At 45.2% G+C, this 22,036-nt stretch overlaps 1 protein-coding gene and 1 pseudogene across 1 annotated transcript; both read left to right on the forward strand.

Annotated features, from left to right (window-relative positions):
- Nucleotides 1-307: 307 nt before the first annotated feature.
- Nucleotides 308-7,058, forward strand: LOC146866050 (endonuclease/exonuclease/phosphatase family domain-containing protein 1 pseudogene; annotated as a pseudogene).
- A 9,571-nt stretch (nt 7,059-16,629) lies between these two features.
- On the forward strand, nt 16,630-17,112 carry LOC146866051 (DNA repair nuclease/redox regulator APEX1-like). The gene has a single exon (XM_085640286.1). It carries the CDS (start codon nt 16,630-16,632, stop codon nt 17,110-17,112), a length of 483 nt encoding a protein of 160 aa, XP_085496412.1.
- Nucleotides 17,113-22,036: the final 4,924 nt, after the last annotated feature.

The following is a 22,036-nucleotide window of genomic DNA, read 5'->3' on the forward strand; positions in this document are numbered from 1 at the left end:
ATACAGCAGAGTCACACAGGGATATATGTATATGGTATATGTTCAAGAGATTCAGCTAAAGGTCCTTATGCGCCCAGTATAAAAGCGCCTGCGGAAAATACATATAGGGATTAGGTAAAAAGGTTTATGGCATAATGAAAGGGCCATAAGGGCTAATTGATGTTACCAAGTAAATAAGTGGAGGGCTATATTATCGACCTACATCTACTCAGAGACATTATGTAAACAACAGCGAACAAGATAGTGCTCATGTAGAGAACTATATAGATGTTCAAAATGGTATGCTGGAACAACTCTTATAAGGACCATGGGAGGAAATCTGGGATGCCATTGCTCCATCCCCAAGCAAGGACCTGTCGCGTCGGACTTCTGCCAGAGCAGCCATAAGTTCAGCGCGGCCTGCAACTTCAGCAACATCCTCGTGGTGAACACGGAGCGGCTGAACATCAACGCGGCCACTGAGGAGGAGCTCATGACGCTGCCCGGAGTCACGCGCTCAGTGGCCCAGAGCATCGTGGAGTACCGCGGCACGAGTACATAGTGGGGGTTTAACAAGGTGGAGGAGACCTGGCTCTGGTACGCGGGGTGGGGGCTGCCAAGCTGGAGCAAGAGATCTGTGTGGGCAGTACCGGTAGGGGAGGCTCCGGGCAGCACTCCCCCATTACCTCTCTGCTGAGAAAGGACATAGGTGAGCACCCCCCGGATCACCAACGCCTGTCCTCTGTTTCTTCTGCAAACGCCACCAAACATCAACTCGGCCACCGCCGCCCAGCTGATGAGCCTCCGGGGCATCATGGAGGCCATGGCACGCGGCATTGTGCATTATCGCACTGAGCACGGACCTTTCCGCAGTGTGGAAGACCTAGTGAAGGTGGGGTCTTGTTGTGTTTATACTTGTCCCTGCGTGGACACCGTAGTTCTTTTGCATTGTGTCCCAACTGATACGCCGTATCAGTTGTGACGTTCCAGCGGTTGCGTGATCAGCTGCCCTCTGTTATGACAGTTGACAGCTGACCACGCAACGCGACTGCACGTTCTGCCGGCTCCGCTGTTGGAGCCTCCATGTTGGTTTTGAGGAATAAAGAAGTTACTTCTAAGCCTTCGTACTTCATTATTTCAACAAATTTGGCGATGAGTGCCAACACGAGAACCCACGGACGAAAAACCTAATTGAACTTTCTGACATATACAATTTTAAGAAGTTCTGATATTGGTATAGTAAATTTCTAAGGTCAGTTATCAGCGCATCTCTGTTGAACTTTCAAGTGTTGCATCTCTGCGGAACTTAAGAACGGCGAGTGTTGTCAACGTCCATGTAAAGCAGTGAATTTTACAGACTTGATTTTTGAGTTGTGCAGTTGACTGAAAATTTCAATTTCAAGAACCGTGAAGCGTTTGACAAACGTTCCTGAAAGCCGTATAAACCGCCAGTAAATCGGTGAGCTGTTTTCAATTTTCGTGCAATTCCTGAGTGACTGTGTTTAGCGAACATCGAACCTAAAGGATAACGTGTGAAGAATTGCAGCTTCAACTGCATCAACTGTCAGTTTCCAACGTCTCACTTCAACTGTCAAATTCCAACGACTTCACAGCTGAGTAACTGGCGTTTGACTTCAACTTGTGCGCATGTGCAGCGTTGCAACGTCACGAGTCTCTACGTCAACGTGGATTGAGAGTCAGCGGTCCAGTCGACGCACGCAAACGTGGAAGCCATTTTGAATTTTTTTTTTCTTCATTTGAAGCTATCCTTCACGGTGCGTGTATGCGGAGCTGTGGTGACGGATCTGTGGTCGGAGGCATTGCAAAGTGAACTTGAGGTAACAGACTACCAGCGCGCGACCTTGCCTTGCGCATTTACAACTATTCGTGCGAACTTTGGGTTACGTAATAACAATCGGCATGTTCGTTTGCACGCGCCCTGGCAGGAAGTATATTGAATGAGTATAAATATCCGTTAACTAGTTCCTCACCCCTTGTTGTCTACAGCAGTTTCTATGCCTGAGATTCGCCGGATCTCAGGCTCACATACATTATATACTTTCTGAATTTGGTGTACCATTATAAAGTATACAGAGGATTGTATTTTGTGACACTTTGGATGGTTATGAAATTTCCTCAAACTAAGTGAATCCTTTTAAAAAAAATATATCTTCCAACTTACTTTGCTTTTGAGGTCTGAACATGGCGTCTGGCTGCATTTGGAACCTATCTCCGCCAGAAACATTCTTACGTGGGGGTGGCAAACCTACTCTGAAGTGGGAAGAATGGATGGAGTATTTTCTGAATTATATTTCAACTTTAGAGGAGGATGATGAAGTCAAGCCAGAAAAAAAGTACAAAATGTTAATGCATAGTCTTGGAGCTGGTGGCATAAAGGCATACAACTCAATTAACAAAAAAATAAGAGCGGAGAATGAAGGAGATGTTTTTCAAAATGCCATAGATGATTTGAATACATATTATAAACCCACCGTATGTGTAGGGGTGGATCGTTACAAGTTCTTTCACAGAAAGCAAGGCAAGGAAGAATCAATAGATGATTACGTGTCGAAGTTAAAAACTCTCGCAATTAATTGTCGTTTTGGTGCACTGCACGATGAATTCATCCGTGACACGATTGTTATGCAAGGTTCTAATGAAAACATCCAGGACAATCTGTGGGCTAAGGGCGAATACCCATTGCAAAATATTATCGACATAGCTCGCAAGGCTGAGCTGACTGGGCGTTGCGCCAAAGCGATCCTCAACGAAGAAAAAGAAAAGAAAACTTGCGAAAGTGTACGCAAAGTAAATGACAATAAAACCACTATGAAACAATTTTGGAACAAGGGTGGACAAAGAACATCCAGTCAAAAGCAAGACAACAAAGTCTGGGGGCGTTGTTATAGGTGTGGAAGCGCGTACCACCTGGCTAATGACTTAAAATGCCCAGCACGAGAAGTAAAATGTACTAATTGTGGGCTGAAAGGACATTTTTCGAAAGCGTGCAACAGACGCAAAACTAAACATGTGAAATTAGTGGCAGAGGAAGGTGAGATTAGACAGGATGTGTCTGAAGATGAAGATATGAACATGTTTGTACTTAACATAGAGGATGGAAATGAAGGTAAGAGTTCATATGTGAGTGCTACCAAAACTAAAAAACCAACTTGCAAAATGACCATTGGAGGCATAAACATAAGTATAGTTGCGGATTCAGGGTCGCCCTACACCATTGTCAATGAAAAGGTGTGGAAGGAAAAATGTAAAGACAAATTGGGAGATGAACTACGCACACATGACATAGTGTTAAAATCCTTCACAGGTGAACCCATTGAAGTGCGAGGTTACCGGACCCTCATGTTCGCCTACAAAGGTAGGGCGGCGATGTGCAAACTCTATGTTGCAAAAGTGGGGCCATCTGTTTTGGGTTGGATGGACCAGGGTGAACTGGGAATTATATTGGATCCCAGAAAGCTTGACCCCGTACTGATTGTGGCAGAGCATGAAGGATTGGGTGAAAATCTGTGTCATGAGTATCCGCAAGTCTTCAGCAAGGAGATAGGTGCTCTTAAAGGGTACCAGCACAAAATAAGACTAAAACCAATCACCGCTCCCATTGTTCATAAAGTAAGAAATATACCCTTTGCCATCAAAGGAGAAGTCAAAGAACAGCTCAAAAAACTGCTAGATGTAGGGATAATTGAGAAGGTGGAAGCCTCAGAATGGGTCGCACCTTTGGTGGTCGCTAAACGACCTAATGGCAAATTAAGATTGTGTGTAGATTTGCGGGACCTTAATAAAAGCATTGTGGTTGAACAGTATCCATTGCCCAAGATTAATGAGATGTTAGCCACGACGAAAGGTGTTCGTTGGTTTTCAACAATCGATCTGAAGTCAGCCTACCACCAAGTGCCCCTTCATAAAGACAGTAAAAAGCTCACCACATTCATTACGCCATTCGGATGCTACCGGTTTACACGAGTACCATTTGGTTTGGCTTCTGCAGCCGCAATGTTTCAACGGTTAATGCACAATCTGTTTGAGGGTCTTGATGACATTTTGATCTTTCAGGATGACATTTTAGTCATGGGTAAAATGAAAGATGAACATGATAAGAAAGTGAGACAGGTGCTTGAAGTATTGAACGAAAAAGGTTTGACTGCTGAGTATAGTAAATGTAAATTTGGTTGCAATTCAGTAAACTACCATGGTCATCGCATAACCGGTGATGGTATCAGTCCAAAGAAAGAACTAATGGACGCCATTAAGAACTCACCAGTTCCCACCAACAAGGATGAACTGAGATCATTTCTGGGCATGGTGGAATTCTATGCAAGATTTATCAGGAATTTTTCTCACAAAACATACGACTTGAGGCAACTTCTAAAATTGAAGAACAGATTCATATGGTCGGAAGACTGTGACCGAAGTTTCAAAAACATAAAAGATGATATGTGCGCAGCACTACCCCTCAAGGGTTTTGATACGTCTCTTAGGAGCTTTGTAACAACGGATGCAAGCAACAAAGGCTTGGGTGCTGTACTTACACAAAAAAACTCCGAAGGTATTGAGTACACCATAGCCTTTGCGTCACGCTCTCTCACACCCTCTGAAGAAAAATTTTCTGTAATAGAGCGGGAAGCGTTGGCATGTGTGTGGGCATTGGAACACTTCAGACATTTTGTGTGGGGCCGCAAAGTCACGCTATGCACTGACCACAAACCGTTAACTAAGGTTTTCACCACCAACGGTTTGTACACAGCTTCACCACGCCTAGCAAGACTTTCAGTCCGGCTTTTTGATTTCATGTACGAGATTGAATACGTACCCAGTATTAAAAATGTTGTCGCTGACTTCCTTAGTAGAATACCAGTGGTACGCCCAAGTGAAGAGCTACCTACGGAGGTGGAAGAAAATGCTATAGCAGCTGTTTTGGAGCAGGTCTGTAACATAACCAGGGACGAATGGTTCAAGGAGCAAGAAAATGATTGCACCATCGTGCAAGTAATGTCATTTCTAAAGAACGGTTGGTGTACCAAAAATAAACTCAACGATCAGCTCAAGGCGTACTGGGAGGTGAAAAATGAGCTATCCTGTGAGGATGGTTTCCTACTCAGAAGTGGGAAGTTCATTCCTCCCCACAAGATTAGGTGCAAACTACTGAAAGTGTGTCATGAAGGTCATTTGGGCATAAGTGAAACTAAGGAGAGGGTTAAAAACCTATACTGGTGGCCGGGAATCGGCCTGGAGATTGAACGAACAGTGAGAGGATGTGCTCTTTGTATGACGGCGGACAAAACACAGGTCACATTCAGGCCGCCTCTCCATCCATTGACAAGCCCAAGCATGCCATGGGAAAGGATTGGTATAGACATTATGGGTCCAATAACTGAAGGACATGAAAAATGGTATGTCTGTGTCATGATAGACCATTTCTCTAAATGGCCAGAAGAAATGTTCACAAAAAATCCTGAGGCACTAAACATCGTGAAATTCATGGATAGTATCTTCTGTCATGAGGGTCTACCCAAAGTGGTTGTAAGTGACAACGGTACCCAATTTACTTCAGAAACATTCCAAGAGTACATAAAGAAACACAATATCTGCCACAAGACCACATCCGTCTACCACCCAGCAGGCAATGGGGCAGTTGAGCGTTTCAATAGAGTTATTAAAGGTATAATACAAATGGCCAATAGCAACGGCTTGCCATGGAAGAGTGAAACAATGAAGACAATATGGACGTACAGGATCACCCCATGCGGAACAACGGGACACAGTCCTTTCGAACTGATGCGGGGAAGGACACCGTTGTCCAAGGACAATGTGGGTTGGATCAAGGCGGCAAGGAAGGTTGACTGGTCATCTAAATTGGTACAGGAAAAGCTTGCTGAGTCACAAGCGAAGGCGAAAGTGTACTACGATAAAACCCATGGGAGTAAAGCAGTAGTGCTTAATGAAGGGGACTATGTGAAAGTGAAGAAAAGTGGACATATTGCAAAGGGTCAAGATAAGTATACCCCACCGTACCAAGTCCAGAAAGTATATTGTAACTCTGCATAACTGAGTGATGGAAAGGTGTGGCATTTTTCAAAATTATCTGCAGTCAAGCATACAACGGAAGTGCCAATTGGACCTGATTACCCAAACATTGAACCCGTGAACACGGACTTGCGCAAGCAAGCATTTGACTATGATTCGGAGAGTGAGATACCAGAGGACCGTACAACCAGTGCCAACCAAGCTGAGGTGATTCCACCTGGTCAGATTGCGATGTCAAGTCCTAAAGATGACAAAAGTAGACGCAGGTTGCCCAAAACACCAGAACTGGGCAATGCCTTACCAGTGACCACCACAAGCAGGGCAGCAAGACTCCTGGGTCCACCTGCTAAATTGAGAGACTTTATCTGTGAGTAACCATCACCACTCTCAGGACCTGTGTTGGTGTTCATGTTCCTTCCTTCCCTACGGAGAGGGATGTGTTGTGTTTATACTTGTCCCTGCGTGGACACCGTAGTTCTTTTGCATTGTGTCCCAACTGATACGCCGTATCAGTTGTGACGTTCCAGCGGTTGCGTGATCAGCTGCCCTCTGTTATGACAGTTGACAGCTGACCACGCAACGCGACTGCACGTTCTGCCGGCCCCGCTGTTGGAGCCTCCGTGTTGGTTTTGAGGAATAAAGAAGTTACTTCTAAGCCTTCGTACTTCATTATTTCAACAGGTCTGTCAGCGCCTTGTTCCTGGAGAGAATCAGGCACCACGTGTCGGCAGAGAAGTCCAGGCCCCCCGCCACGGCCAACAATAACGGGGGGCTGCACTTCACCGCCAGGCCGCACCCCAGCCCCACTTCGCTCAGCTTGCAAAGTGAGAACTTGGATTTCCCTCCTGGGGGCCCCACACAGCTCATCTCCACCCGCCCCCCAGTGGAAGTGTTCGCTGGGGTGTGGGACGGCCAGCCTGTGGTCAGGGTGGCCACCTGGAACCTGCAGAACTGCTCCTAGGAGAAGGTCACTAACCCCGAGGTGCGACTCAGTGCAAGAGGTGGTGTGCATGACTCTGCTTGGGAACAGTTAAGAGGGTTTAGCTGAAGTAGTGATGTTGTGTTTGCCTTTTTAACTGACAGTTTCGACTTTGGTGGTGATGTGTTATAGGCTGGAGTGTTGGAATGTAGGCTTCCTATTATGTGCCTGTTTACTTCTTAGACTTTTGAGCGCATATCATATGTACAAATATCAAACTTGCAAGGTGCACAATGTTTGTGAAGCACAAGCCTACCTCACATTTTGTGATGCATTTGTGCGTTGGTGGTTTTATTTAAAACCAAAAAATAGGTGTGTTAATTTAGTGTGCAGACTGAAATAGGTCCAAAGTAAGCAAAAAGCAGTTTATATATTTTTTTCAGTTTCAAAGTCCAGCATTTTAGTTTGGCCTTGTTGTAGGAAAGTAGCCAGTCCTTCAGAAGATTTGGTTGTTGAGTCTTCAGGTGCGTTGTGTGTCTGAAATGTCATTTGAAGAGGTAGTTATTCTAAATTTGCATCTATGCATGCCTGTACTTAAACTGAAATGGATGTTTGGAGCGAATTCCACAAGACAAGAAAATAGGTTCAAGGTGCTGCTAGCAGTGCCCGAGGGTTGGTTTGAGTCCAGAACAAATCTCGCAGACCAATTCCGCTGTTATAACAAGAGATTGCTATAAAATTAACCTTTGCCCTGTTAAAAAAACAGGTGTCTTTCGTCCAGTTAGGCTCTGTGAACGTTAAAGTACTTTGCTGCCGCAGGAAATGTTTCCAGGTTACATATATTTTTTTGATGGCAAGGCATGTTAGAAGATGCTCGCCAAACTCTTTTAAAGGAGCGGAGGTGAGGCACAGCAACAGTTTAAATTGTAATTGTAGTTTTATTTATATAGCACGTATTACCCCTGACGAGGCATCGAAGTGCTTAGATATCTTAGAGTGTGTATGTGAATTTTATTTCTGGGTGAGACTGGGCCTGTCCAGACGTCGAAGTGCTCAGATGTCTTAGAGTGTGTGCGTGTGTGAGTTTGATTTCTGGGTGATTCTGGGCCTGCTTGGTGTTCTTTCTGCATGGTCGGACTAGCCCAACACGAAGGGCAATCTGCCAGTGCTCGTTGGGATGGTCCGACAGCTGTGTGTGGGTCTGTATTTTTGTGGCTGTATGTTGGCCTGTTTTGTGTTCTGCTGCTACCTGGGTTCATGTTTACTGTTGCTTTCTCTGATCATATTACCGCAGACATTCACAACAGCAAAAACACAAATGCATGCTGTCTAAGGTACTGAAAGATGACTATACACCATCACCATGTCTTCACAAGTTCAAATTTGCCCTGCTTTGCAAATGTCATCGGGTGGGCCAGTTTGTAGCTATCTAGAGTCTGCTTTTAATTTGGTGCCCATGCTGCAGCGTATTTTGTTCCAGACAGTCTGAGGCTGACCTTGATGTTCTTCATGTGTTTCTGAAAATAAGGTTTGGTTGGCGGAACGCGAAGAGTTTACCTAAGTGAAACCGCCTAATAATGGTGATAAAATTGTACAAGATCACAGAAGCCGCTGCAGTACTGACAAATGAGGGCTGAACTGCAAAGCTGGATACAGTAATAACTGTTCCCAGAAACAAGTGACATGTGATCTTTGCACTGGTTAAATGCGCGTGCTGCTTAGGGGCAGACAGTGCTTAATTTGAGACGTTGTTTCTGGTGCTCCACACCAGCCCTTAATTGTCAGCACAGGCCCTTATGACAGTCCGCTACATAGCGGGCAGTTTGCCTGATTTAGAGTGAGCAAAACAGTTGTTTACTAATTTATTATACAGTTAAAAATGCTAATACTTGCCACCCTTGCTAAACTCTGGGGACCTGGAATAGTCTGAACTGTCACACTTGTAGGAGTGATATGGTTAGCAGCTGGTTTGGTGCTGTCACTGGTAGCGTTAGCAGAGGCAATGGGTGGTGTTGGCTGCAGTGGCCTCCTGATGAGGGCCCTGGCATTTTCTTTTTTTTTTTTTTACAAATTAAGCCCGGGGTCAGAGGATAGAGGAGAGGGGCTTAGAGTTAAAAGCTTTCCCTTTAACTGCCTAAAGGCACCAACCATTTTATGCTACTGTGAGCTGCAATAAGTAGGGCTCAGTGTGTCATGATGTACGCACCATAAAGTACATAAAACAGCAACTGACTGCTGAATTGTTATAAAATGAGCATCCAATTCCATGATGTTATAGTTGTGCATTTTGTTTGTGTAGCATATTTCTCTTGTACAGTTCATACTTTTAACAGAGTCACCTTTAGGCATTTTTAATGGGAGACCATTGAGAGTTTTAGAGGCTGAAGGCAGCGCACATTTCTCCCAGTGCCTGTCAGTGGGTCAAAAAGGTGCTAAGAATAGTTGGTCATCCAAACCTTAGCCTCTCTGCTGAACATACTGAACAATGGTCACTTATTCCAGATGCAATTGTGATTCTGTGCAACTATGTGTGAAGGAGGTACATGCTTGCAAAAATATTGAGAAGGCAAAAATAAATAAAAATACAATGCTTACAGGTGAGTCGGTGCGTTGTGTGTTTAGGGGTTGTGACGTTCTCTGGTTATATTGCATAAGCAGCTACCTATGTCATTATCATATGAAATCTCTTAATTGATGTCATATCTACACTTTCACAATTGCTTTATTTTCCCTTCCTGCTTCTCAAATTTGCTTGAAAATGCACCATTTACCCACTCTTTTTTCAAATATTTCTCGGAGGGAGAACCCCCCGTACCTCCCTTAAGATGTTCGGGCTCGCTCGCTGCGCTCACTCACTACGGTGTACTCACACAGAAAGTTTACGCCTCACCACTTTCAAATGTCACCAGCCACCACTGGAACAAGATAATATTGGTTGCAAAGTAAGAAAGCATTAACAATCAAATATAGTATTGCCAAATGAAAATCTATAAAATACCCATATAAGAAATGACTAATATATGGAAATAGTGTCCCAGGGAGAATGTCTCGAAGTAAAGTCAATTACGTCTACTCTCAGAAAAATTACAACAAAATGTTCAGGAAGATTTAACCTTGAGCAATATATGTGACTGCGCTCCATCATCAAAGGGATCAGGCTGGTAAACAGAAGGTCTACAAAGAATGGTACTTATAGAGGTCTAAACTTCCCAGGTATCGAGCATGAACCTGGAACACCTGTGGTTCGAAAGAATTGTTTGTTACAAGTGCGGGAGACTACAGCTGCCATGTTGGAAGAGAATATTCTCTGAGTAAGTGTGAACGGAGCTTAATCTCTGTATGACGAAATAGACATCTACTGAAAGGTAATGAAGATAAATGAAAATGCCGATTGGACAAAGAAATATTTTGAATATTCAGAAGAGATGGACGCATCATACAAAGCATATCCACTGTATGCACCCAAAGGGACTTTAACATAAGAGTGCAGAGGGGACTAATCACAGGCACATATCTGTAACAAACAATAAAGAAAATAAACCCCAAGAATGTAGCCCCACCAAATACCAAACTTATATCAATGTCATTACGCTAGCATACGATTAATAGAGGGAAAAAGAAAGGACAAACATGGCCATTCTCTCAGATATACCCTAAAGAACAAGATGTACAGGGAAAGTTTCATCAATGGGAGAATTTCCTATAAGGAAACCAAGGTCTCTAACATTGACAGAAGTCTACACCGTGGTCCTAAACTATCAGCCGATAGGAGTAAAGATTCTCCATGCACTACCAAGGTCAAGACTAGACAAAACCCACTGGGCCTGTTTAATTAATATCATTTTCCCATGGGAGAAGTTCAATGAGACTATGGACACCTGTCCACAGAGTAAAGATCAAAAAAACCTCAGTTTTTTTCCTTTGGGCATTGGCATTAATGCCGCTGAGGTTCTTGATTTTTCTAGAAAAACTCCAACTTAGATTCATCTCAGTATGTTTTTTGGTTTTCCAATGTTCAACAAGGGGGTCTCCTACTCTGTTATTCCTAATATTCGATTTATGTTCGCTGAAGTGGACTCTAAATTCATGGCTGGTTCCCCTACATAGCCTTAAAAGGCATGGACATTGGATTAAATACACCACGTTTGCTGTCCTGCAGTAAGTAATTTCTGTGAAGTTGAATTGCCTTTTTCCCCATGTTAGCGCATTCGTTGTGAGGGCATGGTTGAAAGCTCGACAGTTACCACATTTGTGATGAGTGTCAACCCTGTCATAGATTTCTGGGTGTAGTTCTTTCCTTCATTACATGCTTCTTTTATTAAAGAATGTCTATGATTTCAGTTACGTCTGAATGCAAGGACTGGTTTTGAAAGTTTTGTCGAAATAGTCTCCAGCATTGAGAATGTGCCATTGCGATCCGATGATTTGCCTAATTTGGTTATTCAGATTGGAGTGTCTAGTGACACAGACCAACTTTTGGTCATTGTTCCTGGTTTTGTCTTGAAAGAGACTATCTCTGTTATACTACTTTGCTCTTTTGTACAAGTCTTACATAATCCATTTAGGGTATCCTCTGGTAAGGAACTTATTTTTTAGTTCTTCTGCATTAAAGTCATAATCCCAAATGTTAGAGCAGTTCCTGCGGAGATGCAAAAACTGACCAAAATGGATACCCTGCTTTTGACATCTAGGATAATAGCTGTCAAAATGGAGTAACGAACTTATGGGATTTGTACATCACAAGCATCTGTGTGTGTTTCCTCGGCTGTGCCCATGATTCCTTTGTACTGCAGAATATCCCCATACACTTGCAAATGTCTCAACTTGGACCTGAAAGAGCCTGGTTTGTTGGTCAGTACAATCTTTCACTATATTGCTTGGGGTAATTCTAGTTGAATAATCTGGAATAGTGTTACATTATTTTGTTCCTTTTTTGTCTTCCATCTAGCAGACTCAGCTTATTCCAACCGACCAAGTTGTTGACACTGCTGAGGAATCCAACAACCAGCGGAAGTCCACTTCAATGACGCCCATGGAAGAACATGGCGGCCAGTGGAGCAGTCTTTTGTGCTCCTAAAGGCCAGATTTTCTTGACTGGAAAAACACTGTGGAGACCTCCTCTACTCACCTGATAATGTGAGCCAAATCACTGTGGCCTGCTGCATGCTTCACAACATCGCCCTGCAATGGAACATCCCGTGCATCGCAGAGGATGGAGACCATGATGAGCCACTGGGTGAGGATCCTGCTATGCCAAATGAAGATGATAGTGGTGCAGAGGAAATACAGGACTTATGCCGAGATGTCATTGTGTATATCTTAACACGTTACCTCTTTCACCATTACACCAACTATTGATGCGAGGATGAGAGAAGTATGGGGTGGTAATTTGTTAGGAATGGCAAGTTCAGGGAAAATCAGGGCAAAGGTGTTTGTTGATCAAAGTTTGGACACATTGACTATTGTGTTCACTTACATTGTTTATCTCTGATTGTTTTGTGAAACTGTGTCCTCCAAAGGTAGACTTTGTAATGTGTCTATTATGTCTGTGTGACTGGTAATCTTTTTGTGTTTGATCTGTTTATGGTCCCTTCCCTATGCCATCTTCATTTGACATTTCAGAGTTGTGACGTGCCAATATATTGTGCTGTTTACTTTAGTTGTACAAGTCTTGTACCACTGCAACTTACACTGTGATTGAATGGAAGTTTTGAAGATTACATTGGACTTGTTCTGTGTCGTGTAGTGGCACTAAAGCAATATGTGTGTTATCATTTGCTCAAACCACATGTGGTAGTGGAGCCAAATCATGCTAATCTCCCTTCACATTGGCAAAACCCTCATTGTGTTTAAAGTGTATGTAGGTGTTGATGTGTTTCATCATTGTAGGACACACCTCTTGTGGCACACCGCTAAAACCTGGCTGTGACATTCCACCAGATACTGGAACAGTGGTTTGGAATGATCCTGTGTCTACAAAATGTAGAGCTGCCATGTTTATGTCTATTGATGTTATTGATGTGGGATTCATTATTTGAGCCAGAAGATCTGGCTCCAGCTCATGACATGAGTCAATGATAATTTGCCTATTCTCTTATTTTTTGGACATAACCCCTTCTACCATGTTGGAAAGGTCTTTAACTGTAAATGTGCAAACTGGCACTGAGTATTAGTGTAATGTTTGGATTGTTATATTAGTTCAAATGTTGACAGACAAGCATTAGTCAAATTGAATAAACATAGTAGCAGATGATTGAACGGTATGACATTTTTGGGAGTCATATTTCAAAGCTTGAGATAATCATTACCTACTATCAAATTATCTATGTTTACACAATCTTTTGATTTTCCTCATTGTCAAGCTATGATGGAAGAAACAAATACTTTGATAGAGTTGAGATATACAACACCAGTCTATGACTTTATTACTTGTAAATGTATTGTACTAAAGGTGATAAAATTAAAGAGGGTGGTAAAAAAAGCAAATCAAAATGTTAACAAGTCAGTCATGGTGAATAAAACCATACTTGGGGAGCTAAAATTGTTTGAATTCCAATGTTCAAAATACTACTGTCATCAGAAAGGCAAATATGTCCAGAAATAGTTCACAGAGTGAATGTTAAACATACACCGGAGAAAATTAGGGTCGGCTTTTCTTGCTGGAGGTGGCAGAGGTCTTGCCATCCTCACCTCCTGGTAATTTGAATGGACATCCCCTTGTGCAGGGGAGAGGGGGATCCACAGTTGCAGGGCCTGAGGTGGCTACAGGTGGTTCTTCTGGTGATAGGGCCCCCTTCCTGTGGCTGTGGCAGATGTAGATGGGCCAGATGTTGTAGGACCACAGGAAGGGATTGAAGGTGCTGGGAAAGCCATGCACATATGGGTGTAAATGTCCAGCAGCACCCCAGTCAAGGAGCTCATATTAGAGTTGTGAGCCTCCATGTGGTGAATGAGCTCCCTCTGCAACTGCTTCATCTCCCAGAGATTGGTGAGTACCTGGCGCATCATGATGGTAGGCTCCCAAGACTTGGTCGATTTTGGTCTGGGTCATGGTGACCCCAGTTGGCCTCACTATGCTGGCCCACAAACTCCCTCCCATGACCCTGTGCCCCATCCAACTTGTTACTGGGTGACTGGTGGTGGTGCTGGTGGTCTTCACATCGCCCAGGTCTGGGGGGCACATGATTGATTTCACAGTGGTAGGAACACAGTGGAGTCTTTGGTTTACTGAGGTGTTACAGCTGGGGGTGGGTGGTGTCAGTGTGGGTGCGGTGAGTCTCACTGGAGCCGTCTTCCAATGGTGACCAGATGGACCAGGCACCTCATCGTCCTCCAGATTACCAGGAATGCTGTCCTCACTGATCCTGGGCTGGAGTGGAGGTCTCTTCAGTGGCAGATTCCCGGCCAAGTGCTCTGCCGGTTGGACCTATTGAGAAATTGTTTACATTTTTATTATTAAAAGGGTGTATTATGCATTCAAATCTTTTACAACAAGTAATGAGGATACTTAGAAGACAAAATAAGTAGCGAATATTGTTATGATAGCTTTCAGTGGTACTGTACATACTACCTTAACGTTTATCAATTTCAAACATGCAACTTCACATAATCAGGTAAATAGATGTCCTGAAATGTTTATGACGTGATTAGGAAGTATACCTAACATCTCTCGGCCATTCAGCCCAACACATTGGAGAGGTGACATGTGTAATTGACATTTCCAAGTTCTAGGTGTCTTCATCACAGACATTTTCACAAGTTGGATGGATGTTTGGAATTAGTCATCATTAGGCCTGGGCAGTAAATTCCGTTCTGCTTGCGGAATTTGTGGAATTTGGGTAATTTCACATTCCGCAGAGAACACGGAATTGCCAAAAATTCCACGATCCGTGGCTTTTTTGCTTGTTCGTGCTTTCAAAATGCGTGTTCGCGAGATATTTGTCCCCGAGCATGCAAACAGCGTTCACGAACAGGAAAAAAGCATTGCGAACGGGCGGAACAAGCAATTCCGCGTGTTCACTGAACTGATTTTTTACCGTCTCACGGAGCTTTGCGTAGCGCGACTACGCAAATTCCGCCCACCCCTAGTTATCATGCGAACAGTGCAGTCAATTTTTGCAAGTACCACTTCTATTCAGCATAGTAATTTACATACCTTGCAATATCTGTGTCAACACAGTTTGATTTATGGTACTCATGACATTAATTCAATTAGTTGAGAAGAACAGGACAACATTCATAAAATGTCAAGAACAGGACCCCCTGCTAATATTGGCAGTTTCAAGGGCAGGGAAAAGGCTAATGTATTTAAAAGATCCCTTGGGATAATTACACATCTAAAACAGTGGCATGATATTGACAAGTACAGCCACACTTGTCAATATTGTTGTGCGATTGTCTGTTTGTATGATGGCATGTTTGCTTGGCCCTTATCCGTTCACTATGAGTTTTTTAAATGTTTAATAGTCGCCAGTAGATCTTTTGAGAACATCAACATTCAGAAAACAACACAAACCATTTTCAGAAGAGAGCATTGAACAGGGATTGGTTAGTGGAACATACCTGTGGAAAATATGCAGCTGAAATGAGCCAGACAAATACAATGTGACGTACATATGGGTAATGGGTTATTTGGTGTTGTAACACTTACAGGTACCATACCATCATGTGACATGTATTGGAGATTGATACCTGTAATCATGCAATACAATGCATTCACATAAACAATCTAAATTATCTGTATCTGATAGTTTGAGGTTTCTAAGGGTCCGATTATGATGGGGGGGTGACATGTTTCCCACCCGCCATATTACAATGGTGGGCGGGGGTGATAGCGGTCGGAAAGTCTGACCACCACGCCTCCGAAGGGCTCCTTGAGCCCACCGATGTGGTGGAGGGGCTTGTAGTCCCTACCATTTTGGCCAGGCACTGCTGTAGGGATTACAATTACAATGTCCCTTTCAACCAGCCTTTTCATGGCGGTTAACCCCCTTTGCCCTTGGCCCCTAGACATGGGACTTGGGGGCACCTATGGTGTCCCCTGCAGATCTCTACACCATGTGGCAGGCACCGCAGTGCAGGGATATGTAAATTGTCCCTATTTGCATTGCGACCGCTGTGGTAGTGGTCGCATCAAAATACCTATGCCGGGACCGACGACAGCCTGACGGGCGGTCACAATCCCCAGTGCGGTTTCCGCCGCCATCACAATTGGGCGCTATGTTTGGAAAATATGTGCAGAACACATTAGCAACAGCTAACTTCAAAGGAAACAGGTCATTGACGTTTAGTGAGACTTTATGAATTGGAACTTACAAGACTCTACTCCAGCAGGTATTCCTGTCAAGCTGTCAGGATGTAGGATCTACAAGATGTTCTCCTCCCATAGCATGAGTTGCAAGGGGATTCTGGGAAAACCACCACCAGTCCTGTGGGCCTCCAGGTGATGCTAGGAGGCCAGGAATCGCACCCTCCCCGCAAGACGTTCCACCTCTTCCTAATTTCCTCCGGCGTGCGCAGGTTGCTAGCTACAGCATTTACTCTGTTGACTATTCTGACCCACATTTGCCTTTTCTACGATGGGGTTGTATTTTGGACTTGGACTTCAAACAATTGTGGCTCTGCTCTTATAATGTTATCCTCCATGACTGACAACTCACCCTCAGTAAAACAGGGAAATTAGAAATATGTCCCCTGATGTGGTATGTCTTCAAGAGACATATATTCCTTGGAATAATTATAAGGTATTAAGCGAGCTGGGATATAAGCTCTTGGTTTGCACGTCACAGGGAACTACTACTAGAGGTGTGGCCATTTTGGCTAAGAATAATATATTAAGGGTAGCCAAAAGTTTGGCAGATAAATATGGCTGCTGGGCGATAATTGAATGTGTAATTGCTAACAAGAAATTTACAATATGCACTGTGTACAGATCTAACCATGATGAAGCACAGATTATAGGAAATCTGAACACAGAGCTAGCTTCCTGCGCTTTCCCTTTGGTACTGTGCGGGGACTTTAATATTCATCTGGAAGAAGTTACCCAGGGTTTGGGAGGAGACAAGTATTTTGGTTGGAAACCCAAAGTTTACAAGTCCTTGCAGCAGCTTATTTATGAGCATGGTCTTGCAGATGCCTGGCCAAGGTTAAAACAGCCGGATCCTGGATAGACACATTACTCTTGCCCGCACCAGAAACTAGCTAGGTTACATTATTTTTCTGTTACAAAAAATTATTTAGCAGAAGCACATGTACAGATATTCCCCCAAATTACCTCGGATCATAACCCAGTGTTATTGAAACTTAAAATGTATGGGTTGATATTATTATTATTATTAAATGAAATTTGTAGAGCGCACTGACACCATGGGTTTCCTGGCGCTATAGGATAAAGGTGATACACAATCTGGGGTTAATGCAGGGTTAGCAGGGTGGGGGAAAGAGAGAGGTTTTGAGCAGCTTCCTAAAATGAAGGAGGGAGCTGCTCGATTTGATGATCAGGGGAAGGGAGTTCCAGAACTTCGGTGCCAAAAGGGCGAACCTTCGTCCGCCAAATTTGTTGGTTCTGGTTTTGGGTATGACAAGTGATTTAAGATAAGCAGAGCGAAGATTGCGATTTGGACAGTAGGGAGTGATGAGGGAAGTCAGGAAAGCAGGGCTGGGGCAGTGGAGGGCTTTGAACGTGAGGCAGCCCAACTTGAAGGCCACCCTCTGTTCTATGGGCAGCCAATGTAGTTTATGCATCAGAGGTTTGGCAGATTGCCATTTTGGAGATTTGAAGATGATACGAGCTGCCTGGTTTTGGATCACCTGAAGGCGGTGGAGAAGGGTTTTGGGAAGTCCGTGATAGATGCAGTTGGAAAAGTCCAAGCGGGAGAGCACAAGAGATATGATTACTTGAATCAGAGCAAGTGGGGGGAGCAGGTGACTGACCTTCCGGATCTTTCTGAGTTGGAAGGAACATGATGAAATCACGGAGCCGACATGAGGTCGGAGAGAGAGTTCGGCGTCGATAGTCACGCCAAGACTTTTTACAGAGATCGAAGGGGTCGGTGGGAGGCCCAGTTCAGTGGGCCAGAACTGGGTTCCCCAGAAAGAGGGGCTGGAGCCCGGGAGAAGAAGCTCGGTTTTTCCGGGGTTCAGCTTCAATTGGTTGGAATTCATCCAATCTTGGATGTGGAGCATAACGGAGTGAAAGTTATCTATCGCATTGGGGGAGTTGAGTTGAAAGATGATCTGCAGATCGTCGGCATAGTTACAAACTGTGATGTCCCAGTTACGGAGTGAGTGGAGTAAGGGCCGAAGGTATAGATTGAACAGTAAAGGTGACAGGGAGGAGCCCTGGGGAACTCCGCAGGTTGTGGGGGTCTTGGGTGCTGTGTAGGGGCCCAGCCGGACGGCTTGGGTTCTACCAGACAAGAAAGACCGGATCCAGCTGAGGGCAGGGTCCTGGATGCCAGCCTGTTCGACACGGTTGAGCAAGATGTTATGGTCAACCGCGTCGAACGCGGCCGAAAGGTCCAGGAGAACGAGGGCCTGGGGGGTCCCTGAGTCGGCATTTCTCATCAGAGTGTCGAGAACAGCTAAGATGACGGCTTCAGTAGAAAATGAGAGCCTGAAGCCGGCCTGATTAGGCTCCAGGTAGCAAGAGGTCTCAATAAAGTTAGAGAGGCATCTAGTGACATGTGCTTCGAGAAGTTTTGAGAAATAGGGCAGAAGCGATATGGGGCGATAGTTGGAAAGTTCCGCTGAGTCCACGCCAGGTTTTTAAGTAGCGGGACTAGGATGGCCTCTTTGAAGGATCTAGGAACAGTACCTGTGCTGAGCGAGCCATTCAAGAGAGGTAGGATGCATTCAGGTAAGGAATGACATACACTTCGTAGGACTGAGGGTGGGCAGCCATCGTTTGGGGAACCTGATTTTATCCGGGACGCAAGCTGTACTAGGGAAATAGGGTTGATGGGGGGAATTCGGTGAAGGCGTAAGGGTTGTTACGGGGAGTTTCCGGAGTGGTGATCTGAGGGACGGTGAAGATCGATGCCTTGATTTTATAAATTTTTTCGACGAAAAAGAGGTTGAGAGCGTCACAAGTTTCTTGGGTGGGGGTTTGGCCTGGGAGGGTTCTGTCGTCAGATGACAGTTCGTTCATGATTTTAAAAACTTCTTTAGATTTGTTGTCCGAACAAGAGATTCGGTCAGAAAAGTGGGTTGATTTGGCTGAAAGTATTGCGATTTTGTAGTCTCTGCGGGCTGAGGTGTATTGTGATCTGGCTGGTTCGGAGTAGTTGCGTCTCCATGCCCTTTCTAGCTGACGTACCTTCAGTTTAAGTTTTTTGAGGTCGTCCGAGAACCAACGGTGGGAGTTGTGGTGTCTGGTCGGGGGAAATTTAATTAAGGGGGCAAATTGGTCACTGGCTGACTGCAGCCAGAAGCATATGTCACTTTCTAATTTGTCAATGTTGGTTCGCGAAACGAGGGCAGGGCGGGTGTCTGAGAGAGTCGCAAGAAATCCTTCGGAGTCATAGGCGTTCCATTTGCGAGATAGACCACCGGCCATCAGTGGGTTGGGGGGATTGCCACTGATCGTAAGGGTGGTATCTATTAAGTGGTGGTCTGACCAAGTACAGGGTGAGACGGAGGGGGGAGAAAGAGTTAGGTTTTGGGTCCATATTTGGTCTAGAATGTGGCCCTTAATATGTGTAGGCGAGGTGATTTGTTGAGACAGGTTGAGGCTAGTGAGAGCCTCGAAGACCTCCAAGGCGTGGGGCCCAGCGTTGATGTCATTAAACCAATAATTAAGGTCGCCGAAAAGCGCGAATCTGGGGTGAGAAGTGAGAAGGTTGATCAACTGATCGGTCAGGGTGGCCGTGTAGGAAGGCATCGGTTGGGGGGGGGGGGCGATAAAGAAGAAGGAGAGTTAAGGCCCCGCTATCCGTTCTTAGGCTGAAGATAAGGTTATCTACTCCCAGGAGTGAGATGGATGGAGTAGAGATGAAGTTAAGGCGTTTGGAGATTATGGCCGCTACCCCGCCCCCAGGGCGGTTTCCTGGCCGATCGGCGCGGAGGATGTAATAGTCTGGGGGGAGGGCCGCCAGAATGTCAGGAAGCGAGTCCGCAGTCAGCCAAGTTTCAGTGAGCAGGAGGACGTCCGGTTTCTCGATGGATAGAAGGATGAAGATGTCGGCGTGATGTTTAACCAAGGAGCGGGTGTTTAGATAAAGAACTCTGATGGTGGTATTGTTCTTGGTAGGCTCGGTAGGGGGGTGACCAGATTGGTGGGGCGCCGATCAGATGGGGAGATACCGGTCATGGAGATGCGTCTGATGGTAGAAGGGGAGGGAGTGAGGTTGGGGAGTTGTAGATCCCTCAGGAAGTCGGCCGAGTAAGTGATGGTATGGCCGGCCTGGCTGACCCCTGGGCCCGGTCTGGCGCGGACGGGCGCAGACGGGCTTCCCTTTGGCGCGCCTTCGGCGCGCTGACGGCGCGCCCGCTGCGCTCGCCCGCTGCGCGTTCGGGGAATGCACATTGATATAGTGTGTGATGGGCGTGGCCTCGTAAGAGTGGGCGTGGCCAAGGTCTTCACTCGAGGATGGCATCAATGTCGATCTCAACCCGCAGCAGCGCTAAAATCCGCTGCGCGGGGGAGTTTGGCAGAATGCAGCTTAGAAAAGTGCCCAGAAGTAAGTGAATTACAAGTAAAATTACACAAAATACAGTGGTTTTAAAAGCAAATTAGCGAGCGTTTCCTCCCGGCTGTGCCTCAGGAGTGATCAATGTCCTATGGCGTGCTAGTTGTCAGTGCGGCTTATATAGGTGGGGCGGAGTGGGCGTGGCCTCGTAAGAGTGGGCGTGGCCAAGGTCTTGGCGCGAGGATGGCGTAAATGTCGATCTCAACCCGCAGCAGCGCTAATATCCGCTGCGCGGGGGAGTTTGGCAGAATGCAGCTTAGAAAAGTGCCCAGAAGTAAGTGGATTACAAGTAAAATTACACAAAATACAGTGGTTTTAAAAGCAAATTAGCGAGCGTTTCCTCCCGGCTGTGCCTCAGGAGTGATCAATGTCCTATGGCGTGCTAGTTGTCAGCGCGGCTTATATAGGTGGGGCGGAGTGGGCGTGGCCTCGTAAGAGTGGGCGTGGCCAAGGTCTTGGCGCGAGGATGGCGTCAATGTCGATCTCAACCCGCAGCAGCGCTAATATCCGCAGCGCGGGGGAGTTTGGCAGAATGCAGCTTAGAAAAGTGCCCAGAAGTAAGTGGATTACAAGTAAAATTACACAAAATACAGTGGTTTTAAAAGCAAATTAGCGAGCGTTTCCTCCCGGCTGTGCCTCAGGAGTGATCAATGTCCTATGATATGATATGCCCTCGGGTCGTTTTCTTTTGATAGGAATCTATTACTCAGTGAGCAATTCATTTGTCAAATACGGCAGTGGTTAAACCAGTTTCTTGCTATCAATCGTAATTCTGCCAAATGCGGCATCGTTTGGGATGCGCTAAAAGCTGGACTAAGGGGGGAGATCCTGAGCTTTTGATTATATGCTCAGAAACAACAGAGGCAGCTCCTACAGGGGCTTTATGATAACCTACAGCAAGCAACAAGCAGAGTATGCCCTCATATATGCTCTGCAGGGGAAATCAGATATTTCGCAGGTGCAGATTGAGGTGGCTCGCTGCAAAGCCAGGATAAATGGGGAGTGGGCTAAGGATATAGCAAAAAAATATCATTTGTTCAGAAGAGAGTGCTATGAGTATGGTGAGGTAACTGGCAGATGCTTGGTCAAGAAAAGTAGGTGCAAGGAGGTCAAAGATACAATTACTGCTATTGAGAATTCAACTAGGAAAATGGTAGAAACACCAGGGGAGGTCATGGAGGTCTTTAGGGCCTTCTATGAGGAGCTCTATTCAGAGAATGTTAATAATCAGGAGAGAACTGAATGCTTCTATAAAGATCCATACAGGAGGATGTTAAGTATAGATGGTCAGAGTTATTTAGAAGAACCTGTAACTATGAAAGAGCTGACGGAGGCTGTTGGTGCTCTAGCAACAGGGAAGACCGCAGGTCCCGACATGTTCCCAGTAGAATTTTATAAAGCCTTT

This window comes from Triturus cristatus, chromosome 2_1, assembly GCF_964204655.1.
Source record: "Triturus cristatus chromosome 2_1, aTriCri1.1, whole genome shotgun sequence".
In the NCBI taxonomy this organism is placed as follows: Eukaryota; Metazoa; Chordata; class Amphibia; order Caudata; family Salamandridae; genus Triturus; species Triturus cristatus.

Coding starts and splice junctions, on each gene's coding strand:
- LOC146866051 (XM_085640286.1), top strand. CDS start 16,630: ATGTCCCCTGATGTGGTATGTCTTCAAGAGACATATATTCCTTGGAAT.